Here is an 11377-nt window from a genome sequence, read left to right as displayed (position 1 = left end):
TTACAGCTCTCACAGCTCTCAAGTGGATAAAAGACAAAATGTTAGAATTGGACTTTACTAGATTTCTATCAGAAAGCTAGGTTTTACACAGCATGCTACCATTTCCTGGAAAACAAACAAAAAAGACATTCCTACTGTGTTTTTGTTTTCATTTGTCCTTTTAAGGCCAGTATGAAACACCACAAATAAAACATTGTATACCAACACTGAATGTTTGACTCAATTACTAATCTTTAAATGATAGTCAATTCATGTTATAGTAATTATAAGGTCTGAATTTCCATTCCCAAAATAGCCATATCACAAGCTTTTTCCCCAGTGCATGTTAAAGACCTGCTTGTCAGTACAGTTAGCAGAAAAATAATGATAGGGATTACTTTGAAACCTCTGTAGAGAAGCTCTTATATTGCTTCCTCTGCTGCTAATGAACACAATTAAGAATGAAACTGAGCTCATTTTAAGCTAAATTGAACCTCATTTGCCTCTTGGCCTCATGGGAGTCTCGCCCCTCAGCAGTGTGGAAAGACCAGTTTGGACATCACTTCCTCACTTTCCTCATATTTTCTCTGCTCTTTGGCTGAGCTGTGGAAATCAATTCACCTGCATAAGGATTTTTATTGAATATTCCAACACAACATAACTGTTCCATGTTAATGAACAGTCACATGGCTTCTTTTTAATGTCTACTCCATCCTTTGCGTTTTTTGAGATTCTCAAACCTCCATTCAAATGAATTATGTGCCTGTTTACACTAATGGTTTTTCCTGTTAATAGGAGGTTTTCCTTTCCACTGTCGCCACAAAGTTCATGACTTATTGCAATTAGTCATCCACTGTTATCATATATTACCTTTAAATGAGGGATTGCTGCAAAGTCAATGCCTTGATCCAGCTGTCTGAGTTTACCTCTTGGCTTAATGAAATCATAAATTCTGTTCCCAAGCAGAAAATTTTGAAAGAGAACGTCCAGCCATCGGTTTAACTTAAACTCAAGAACACTAGGATTATGCAGCAAGATGATAATCCAGACCCCATCAGCAAGTCTACCTCTGGGTGTTTTTAGAGTGATTTAATCTGGATTAAAGTACGACTGAGTTAATGTAGTGTGACATCCAATTGAGTTGATTTAAAACAATTGTGCAAGGAAGAGTGAACCAAAGTTCTTTCACACATGTTTCTCCACACAGATTTAAGAGACGCATTGCTCACAGAAATGCTTGATAGTAGCTGCAAAAGGTTTAGGGGAGCAATTGCTTTTTTGCATATTTTGATAGTTTTTTCCCCTTAGTATATTAAGTCATCAGTTGAAAACTACTTCTTGTATTTACTAGGAAAGTGTGCAATGCTACAAAAAAGTAGAAACAATTTTTTTTAACAGGGCAAATACTTTTTTTCACTGTCTTGTACAAGATCGGACTTTATATATATATATATATATATATATATATATATATATATATATATATATATATATATATATATATATATATATATATATATATATATATACACATACATTGAACTGGAAAAGAAAATCACCTGATGGTATTCAAATGGTTCAAGATCCGCTTGTGTGCTTCATATGCAGCTGAAGGTTCCGCTCTTAAAAAATAAACATTTGAAATAAGGAAACTAGCTAAAATAAGGAATCAGTATTGGAACTCCTCGTTACTCTCCTCCCTCCCCGCCTCTCCTTCTCCTCTCTCTCCTCTCCAGTCAATGCGTTGAGGCAGCAGCAGGAATCCTGCGTGTGGTTCAGTGGCTGGAGGACAGCAGCAGCAGCAGAAGGAGCAGGATACATCCCCAACCGAGCTGACCTGACTAACATGATGGAGGCTGTGAGAACCGTGGCTTGCCTGTACCTGCTGGTGGGCGTCTCACTCCAGGTGGACGCGAAAAGTGGGAAGGAGACGGCGAGAGTCGGGAATTTCATGGAAGATGAGCAATGGCTGTCAACCATCTCTCAGTACAGCCATAAGACCAAACACTGGAATCGCTTCAGAGACGTGAGTGCCGTATTTTCTTCTGCCTTTATACCTCCGCACTGGCGCTTTGGATGCACCTGGTGGGGTAAAGCCGCAAAGTTAACTCTCGCCCCCAAACTACATACACAACACTGCGTTTTAATCCGAATTAGTCGCTACGAAAGAAATGTTTAGAGATTATAATTTTCATCTTTTTAGACAAGACTCCAAGTCCTAATAAGCGCGCGCTCTCATGTCCGCGCCCCTCCAAACTAATGAATGTGATGATTTTACGCACTTTTACCCTTTTTACATATATAAAAGATACTATATATATATATATATATATATATATATATATATATATATATATATATATATATATATATATATATATATATATGCCAGTCTATATATATATATAGACTGGCACAAAGTGTGACATAAATGTAAACTGGAGACATCATGTCTTTCACTCGTTTTTGATGTCAGAAGATGCATTCTCCCCCTTTGAGCCTAGATTTTCTAGAACCACCTTTAGTCCTAAGTTGTAAAGCTGCCAGACTTTTGAAGGTAAGGTAAGGTAATTTTATTTATATAGCACATTTTCAGCAACAAGGCAATTCAAGGTGCTTTACATGAGTTAAAAGGAAATACAAACAAAATGGCAAACCAAAGGAAAAGAGGAAAGGACACATTAGGGCAGATGGCAACATTCAGACAAAACAAAGGGGCAAAACAGAGACATGAGTGAAGGCGGTGACGTCAAAGGTTGCAAGTCATGCAATAAGCCCCTGGCATAGTCCGATAGAGGTGTTTGTTATCGAGGAATGATGTCCTTAGGAGTACTCAGCTCCACAGCTCCATGGAAACAGGAGGGGGTGAGGTGGGAAGAGCGTTGTGTTTACATATCTTCAAGGAGATTAGAAATATGCAGCCCTTCCAAGGCCACACGGGGAAAGCCAATTCATAAACAGAATGTCTTAGGTCGGGAAGATTATGAATTTCAATCTTCTCTAAAGTCTCTCCAATACATCTCAGTTCCCAATCATTCAAATTAGTTTGGCCGTTCCACTGAGCCAAAACTAACAACTTCTCCAAGACCAATTGCATCTGGTTAGTGAGTTTTAGAGTCTTCGTCTCTGTCCACACCAACAGTCTTAGTGATCGCTAGTTTGGCCAAGTCCGTCACAAATTTGTCGCTAATCCAAGAATCCACAAGCTCCAAACAGCAGAAATCCTGTTATCATGAATAAATCCAGGGTGAATCCCGCGGGTGTGTCCCCGCATGACAAGAGGGCTCTCCTGTGCCCAGACTTATCGTCGAAAATTTGATCAATTGCATGGTGTGCAAAGAAAGGCTCCAAAAATATAGAAAAAGACAGGACAAAAACAGAGCAAGCAGGGCAGACAAGGGCAGGGAGGGAGCAGAGGAAAAAAGCGTCCGCCTTCATCGAGAGCAAGAGAGAAAGTATTGAGGTATGTCTGCCAGTTAAGGCCATATACGACTGATGTTTTGTTCATTCTTTGTAAAATCCGATTGGAAGATCAGTGTCTTTAAAAAGCACTTATCAGGTCTTTCCAGATACACCTGAATCCCAATTGAATTCCCAATTGGACTTAGCTCCAGGCTTTTCCAACACTGATATGTGTTGGTGTTGAAGATGTGAACCCAAATAAACAAACAGGACATAAACATCATAAGGAAGCACACGAGAACCAGGACAAGAACAACAGTTCTGGGGAGAATCTAAGGAGGCTGGCTGTATGTTTAGGGCTGTTCTCCTGCTAGAAGGTGAACCTGCTCCACATTCTTGGGTCATTTTGCAGCCACACGTGTTTCTTCCAGTATTGCCCTGCATTATGTCTTATCAATTCTGAATCATTTACCTGTCCTTGCTGAAGTAGAACATCTTCAAACAATGATGCTCCCACCGCCATGTTTCACTATAGCTCACTTTGTCTCTATGGTATGAAAATACTCAAAATACTTTTTTTGGCTTCGTTGATCAATGGCTGTCTTCTTGCTATTTTTCCATAAGAGCCATATTTGTTGTCCTGTCGGTAAATTCTTCTACCTGAACAGTGGATCTATTGTAACCTTAAATGTTTTGTTTTCATAAGTGAAAAATCATCATAATAATATAAATTAAGGCTTGGAAATATCATTCTGGATGTTGTTAACATATATAGTGTGTTTCACTTATTTAATTGAGCTACTGAAGTAAATAAACTTCTTAACATTTTTAATTTATTGAATATGGCTGTCTGGACACAGAGCATTTAAGAAAATCATATAAAAAACAATCAAAAGGTAGAAAGAATGTCTATTAAATGTTGAAAAGTGAATTTATGCCAGGTTAAGTTATTTTTACCTGAAATCTTCTAATGTAATGACTTGTCTGACTTGTATGTTACTGTGTTTAAGTGTTTTGAGAGGAGCTTTTTTTTTTTCTTCTTAGGAACCATAAACCCAACTCAGTATTTCAGGGTATGCAGTCTGATGTAAGGTGACCTCAGTGTGACAAAAGACCGACGAATCTGCGGCATAAACTTCATGCTTAAGATCTCTTTGGAGAAGCCGGTGAGCAGTCTCAAATCCGTGCAAGCCTCCACCTTAACACCCAGCAGCTGTTTGATCTCACTGCTGGGAAATATCAGCTCAGGCAGATAGTCTTATCAGTGTCGGCCAGAGAAAATTTCCAGCGTCTTCTACCGCCTTCGGTGCTACGTGAGGGTGCTCGCGATGTCCGCACAACTGGGTCTCAAGAGAGTTTGTAATTGAATCGCAAATCTCAGCCACCAAGCAAATTTGCATATCACCCCTCTAGGTGCTTGAAGCGGCGTGCCTCACCTGTCTGTTTGGATGAGTGTTTGGCGAACTGAAGGGTTGAACAGATTTGGGATGAGGCCTCATGGTGGGGGTTTCTGGCAGGTTGCCCACCTGCAATATCCTGAGTACATTTGTTCTTGGCTGTAAAATTTACCTCCAGTCCACTTCAAATTAGAAAAGGCAAACAGGATTTTCTTTTGGAACATTTTGACCGAGGCTGAGTGGGTCAGACCATTTATTGCATTTATTGTCCTTAATGAATATCGGAGGTTTAAGAGGGAGTGCTTGTACAGCTGTATCTCAACAAAATACAATATCAATAAAAAGTTAATGTCTTTTAGTAATTGAGCTCAGAAAAAGTGAAACTCATCTATTGTATACACTTAGGCCTATATTTCAAGTATTTCATTTAACATTAAAATTTGGTAATGAGTCGAATTTTGAATTTTTATTAGCCATAATCATTGAAATTAACTGGAACAAAGTGAAGGTATGAGTTTTCCGTTTTGAATTTTGTCACTGAAATGAATAAATATCAAATCTCTGATTATATTTTAGTTTATTGAGAAGCTCCTTTGTTTTTGAATCAGGAACTAGTTAGCAAATATCAGATACACTGGTCAAGATATTCCTTATATACAATGTCTGGTAGTTATTTAACTTACAATTTACTTTGCAGTGTTTTAAAAAAATGAGAAAGATTTTAAATAGGTGTGAAATTCATCCAACTAAAATGTTAAATAAATGAATATAACACTTAAGACCATGAAAATTCTGCTTTAACCTCATGATTTTCGAGTATCTTGCTGGATAATTTTATGTGCTCTATGGCAATTACAGAAAATCTTAATGATTTTTTAAGAGGTTGTCAGATTAAATTGACTTTAGTACATCTGGAATCCAACACACTCTCCTAAATGTCAAATAATAATTAAACAAAACCCCTCTATTGATTAGTTTAATTGAAGTTTTATTAATCTACTGTGAATTTCCTTTGAAAAGTCATGGATGCGGTAGGTTTTTGAATGTCAGCGAGTTTGGTAAAATGCTGCACTGTAGCATCATGACCTCTTGTTCAGGAAATGGTGGCATTTCAGTCAAGAAAAGTAAAAAAAAAAAAATCCGTCTTCGTTATCAAACAAAACGGAAAGGAAGAAAAAAGAGAAGGGTTGGCTGCAGCATATGTGGAGATGTGATGCTGTGAACAGATGGGTGTGCTAGCTTGCGCTCAGACAGGACTGTAATCTGCTGTCCAGGGCATTGAAATACTCCGTCTGAAATGTGAAGGTTGCATTTGTTTACCTTCTCGATAAATATGAGGTGTGAAAAACAGATGGATTTGTACCTACATGAAATAAAGACAGGATTAAAAAAAAGTCCTTGTTGACATGACATGATAAACACAGCACATCCATCCGTCCGTCTGTCCAAAAGTAGAGCTGCTTTGCCTCTATCTACAACAACTCTTCACTCAGTGGCATTTATAGGGTCTTAAAAATGAATGCAGTCTCATTCATTTTAAATGCTGTATGTATATATGTAACTATTTGACATTTGTCTGCTTTGTATAGTATATCTGAGTGAATCTGCTAAGAAGCTCTCACACCATTGCTCAAATGAATTGCTGTGTACTTTTTTTTTTTCAGCCAGATTCGCCCATCTCTCTGAGCATTGCAGATAGGGACCTCATTAAGAAGCTCTGCAGACTCTTAGCCCACTAAAGAGCACTGTTTAAGATTTCCACCTGCCAGAGCTGAGTCCTGGTCTGTGCCAGCCGTGGTTTTACTGGTGGAAATGTAGAAGATGTTTTTTTTTCAGCTGGCTACCGTTTTCTTTTAGGTATTAAAATTAATTACTGATGTTATTTTTCTGTTATTGGTGCACGGAAATAACTTGATTTGTAGTTTTATTAACTTTACTCTGGTGGTTTCGTCTGCCTCTTGGCAAAGCAAATACTGTGGCATGACATATTATCTCTGTATTGTCACTTGTTCCAGCCGTATATGGAGAATAATAATAGTGCATTGATTTTGGATTAAAACAATTCAAAGTATAAAGGTTTTCATATATCTCAGCTACATGTTGAGATGTTTGGAAGATGCATCAACCAGTTCAGTTTCTCTTGTCCTGTCTAACTGTCTACAGCAGTTTAGGCGCTAGACCAGAGCTGATAAACTGACTCATTTTGTAACATTGAGTTGTTTTTCGAGCCTTTCTCCATGCCAACTGTTATTTCTTCTGGATCAGCAAAGACTTGGCATGGTTTCTGGGTTCTAAAGTCAATGATTTACTAGACGAAACAGATGGTTATTTTTTTCAACAAAACAGTTCCAGTTCTTTTCCAAGGCTGTGGCTGAGCCTTTCTCAAGCTCCTGAAGAAGTGTTATTTCTTCTGAAACACATTTCCTACCAACATCTAATTAAATTATTACCATAAATTATCTCACTTCTATTCCACTCAAATTATGGAAAGCCAGTATCTGAAGTTTAGTCACGTTATTTTGTCTCATTTCGTTATGTGTGTTCAATCTTAATTTGCATATGTTTGCACATGGTTTACTGCTTAGTCACTCAATTATTTCATAATGATATAAAAACTGTAGGGATTTTGAACTTTTGCAACAGTTAGACAGCATTAATAACCTCAATTATATAGATTGCCTGGCCGAGTCCAACGGGATAATTTTATTTACTTTTGCCCTTGTTGTCATTTTAAGGTCGAGAACAATTTGGCTTTGGGTTTTCATTGGTGCCTCCATCTCCAGATTAATAAAATCATAAGGTTGTCCAATTTTATTATATTGTTTAGAAAATAAATATACTCTGAAATATAAATGACGCGTTAATATTGTTTTTTTAATTAAAAAAAGGCTTGATTCACTAACTCTGATATTTAAACTTCTTAGGAAACAGAAATTACTCGTTATTATATTCATTAATGCATTCCAGTGAAAAGCCGCTTCAAGGCCAAAGTGTTGTGCCAAACATTATTCCACTGAATTCTCTCATGTCCTGTGAAAGTCACTAATTAACTCCCAATTAAACTCCCATAACCAACCTGCTTCATACGCATTATTTATGGCACGCTCCTATAAACGAGACATCATCAGCGGCTCGTTCACTGACCCTTCAACAGGTCGCTCCTGATTGAAGTCTTGATAAATGGAGGACCAGGGACGGCTCTATTTTCCAGCAAATAAAATGTTGCTGCATCTTGACAGTGAGCTCGTTCAGCTCAAAGAGCCGCTGTCAGTAGAGGGGTTTCAGCTCCCGTAATCATCCTCCACCATTTATTAGCTTCCCGCAGGATTTATGCTTCAGTGCTAATGGCCACTGTAATTACAGATATGAAAAGTTAGAGCACGGAGGATGTATGCGATTATGTGAATATTATGAGGCCTCTTTCCAGTTTTGATAGAGTGCCGCATCGCCGGGTGGAAATTATGTTTGAGGAGAAAACCGTGACACTTAAATAAGCGGATAGCTATCTGAAGATCGACCCGTCAGATGTTCAGTTTTCACAAGCAAAGGAGAGGGAGAGAGAAGGAGATACTGCTGTCTTTCCACCACAAGTGTGGGTGGCTCTTAATTGAGTGTAAACAATGCTTTGTGTTGCTCCTGTAGAGAAGTCCCCCCCGCCTCCTGATAGCAATTTATGTTGCTCAAAAAAAACAAAAAAAACTTGTAAAAGTATCCATACTCCTTAAACTTTTTCGATTTTTGTCACATAACAAATTTCAATTTATGTATTCAGCCAATTGTGAGAAAATTGTTTGTTGTAATAGGAAAACATCTTTGTAGATTAATACATTTCCTAATTGAGCCTACCCGTGCTGACATTAGTGTGGAGGCACACAAATCAGCAGCAGAATTATCAGCGGCAGCAGTGACGGCCTGAGTTCCATCTTTTTCAGCTGCTAACTTCGATGTGAGTTTCTGAAAATGTCGGGCTGAATAATTAGCTGTTCCAAGGCTCTTCTTCTGGCTCCATTGTTCATGCATTATTTATAGTGGCATCTGCCTGAGTTGTCTCTGTACTCGTGAAGCTCCCCTCTACGCCTTGCTGCAGGCAGAGTGATAAATACTGCCTCTCTGTGAATCTGTCTTCACTTATAGCTGGCATGATGGCACACCCAAGATCCGATAGATGATCCAGAATTTTGACAAACAAACAGAACTGTTTTATTGCTTTCTCACAAGCTGGTGATGAAACAATCGATTGTTTTCCAGCCTTTTTCAGGAACTTTGCAGGGCTTTCTGAGGACCAGTCAGTTAAATGCTTAGCATTGGAAATCAGTGCAGAGCTGAAAATAAAGTGAGCTTAAAACGACATTTACTCTTTTCATGTATTGTTCTTACTTGTCTCTAACTAAATGTAATAGAAAAATAATAAGAGTCTCTCAAATACAGCGAATGAGAGCAAAATATTTCATTCATCCACTTTCAGTCAGCTTGACCAGTTGAGCAAGTTTCTTCTTGATAAAGATGTTTATTATTTTTCATACACATAAGAATCATCCATCATACATTAGGAAGCAAAAAATAAAATAAAAAAATCTTGTTAATAAAGCAATATTGGCTGCATGGGATGTAAATGTAATCTGAAATAATATTCTTTGACATGATACATAATTTTAGAGCCTTTAATATGACCCCAATGCCTCATAAGAATGAGATAAAATGAAGAACACAGATTTGCATAAAAGGCCTCACAGTTTATCCTCAGGTGAACGTGGATGATTGTTATTAAAGGTCAGTGCAGTCCTCCGGTATGCAGTTCCCTGGATTTCAGGTGTTTTTATTATTAGCTTTCTGATTTGAAGGTGCCCTGCACATATCTATGTTCTGATGAATTCCCCTTGGGTGACTGTAATTTAGAGCAGCACAGTTGTACCTCATTGGAAGGAGGAGATTTGTGGGAATTGTGGTCTGTGTAACTGTTACGTCTGGGTGCAGTCCACATGCGTGTGGCTTTAATGTAACGACACAGAGGAACATCACATTTAGATTTTATTTGCCTGAGCATGCACAAATTATTATATCTCTACTCCATTCTGATGCAGATTCTCTGGTGCGACCTTAAGCAGGCCTCCTCTGTGCCTGATTTAAAACAAATCTTCAAAGAAGACTGGGCCATAATTCATCCGCAGCTACCCATAAATCATTGCCAATCTATGCAAATGCTTGATAGCAGTTGTTGCTGCCAGGGGAGGTACAGCCTGTAATTAGCTTTTGGAGGATTTAACTTCTTTACATAAGGACAGATTGACTTAGACTGCTTGTTTCTGTTAATAAACTAAATCATCATTTGAAACAGATTCTCTTACTTAATCAGATTATCTTTTTCTGTTTGTCAAATATGTTTAATGATTTGAAAACTGTTGGTATGATGATGTAAAACAGAATAAATGAATATATATATATATATATATATATATATATATATATATATATATATATATATATATATATATATATATATATATATATATATAAATATATATATATATATATATATACGTACTAACACTAATAACTTAATAAGTGTCTCAGTCATAAAATTGCAGAATCAGAAATCTGGTGTCAAAACATTTAAACCATGTACAAACAATTAAACAACAAAAGCAATTTCCTCATAATCTGAGCGATTGTGACAGAAATATGTGGTCTGGTCAGCTTAATTTGGCTTGCAGTGTTTGTCTGGCTGACAATATGCAGCTGCAGAAAGGCTCTAGGTGTGAAATGAAGCGCGTTTAGGACGGCAAAAAGTTGTGTCACAGTTGGACCCTGGAACAAGCATTACCAGCAGGAGAAAGCAGAAATATTCAGCTGCTGAATCAAGCAATCAAGGCAGAGTAAAGGCAACACTCATAGCAAAATGCTGTTAATTGTCGACCGTACCAAGATTGCTGTGTAATACAGTGAAGATTTGAAATCAAACTGTAAAATATTCAGCTTTGTATTTTAGGTTGTTAGAAGTGTTTAATTGCAGCTTCAGTGCAGTGCAACAATGTCAAACCATTAGATGAGCAGCATCTATAAGTGAAGTATTTCAAAAAGCAGACAGAGATCCAATTAAGATAACAGACACGGGACTAGAGGGCTGAGCGTTTTCTGTAGCGTATGCCAAGTTTTTAGCTTACAGCTGTTTAGAATTCATCTTGTTGCTGCTAAATACAATTTTCTGTCTGTCAGGCTGCGTTATCTTTAGTGTTTCTCATAGATTTCATTGAAAGAAAATAGGAACAAATTGGGTCTTTACCACAGGCTGAAAGCAACAGTTTGTCTAAAGATGCGATTTAAAATTGATCCTTTGTTCTGTTGCAGATGTAGGGATGCAGCCAAGATTCAATTTAATTTAGAAAAGGTTCGGGAACTGAGTCAAAAATCTGTGAAGAAGCAGTTAAAGTGTAGATTAATGAAGAGAAGGTCCTTCAGAGAGCCAAAAGAAATGTTGCTCAACACTGCTCTAATGGAAAGTGAAATATAAAGGCAGGTAGAGATGGCTCGCAACTTTTTGAAGCTTTTGAGCAGTAAACTCTGGTAACTTTGTGGAATTTGTGCACGTCTCATAAAGTGTC

At 37.6% G+C, this 11377-nt stretch overlaps 1 protein-coding gene across 1 annotated transcript in view; it reads left to right on the top strand.

Moving 5' to 3' along the window:
* Positions 1 to 1713: 1713 nt before the first annotated feature.
* Positions 1714 to 11377, top strand: part of LOC106927756 (SPARC (osteonectin), cwcv and kazal like domains proteoglycan 2) — a 41711-nt gene continuing 32047 nt past the window's right edge. The window contains exon 1 of the mRNA XM_015003525.2: positions 1714 to 2005. Within this exon, the coding sequence (XP_014859011.2) occupies positions 1826 to 2005 (180 nt within the window). The 5' untranslated portion in view covers positions 1714 to 1825. The remainder of the gene's footprint in view (positions 2006 to 11377) is intronic.

The sequence above is a fragment of the Poecilia mexicana genome, unplaced genomic scaffold, assembly GCF_051168715.1.
Source record: "Poecilia mexicana isolate PSO_F unplaced genomic scaffold, ASM5116871v1 scaffold_19, whole genome shotgun sequence".
Lineage (NCBI taxonomy): Eukaryota > Metazoa > Chordata > Actinopteri > Cyprinodontiformes > Poeciliidae > Poecilia > Poecilia mexicana.
This window is presented reverse-complemented; position numbering and strand designations above follow the sequence as displayed.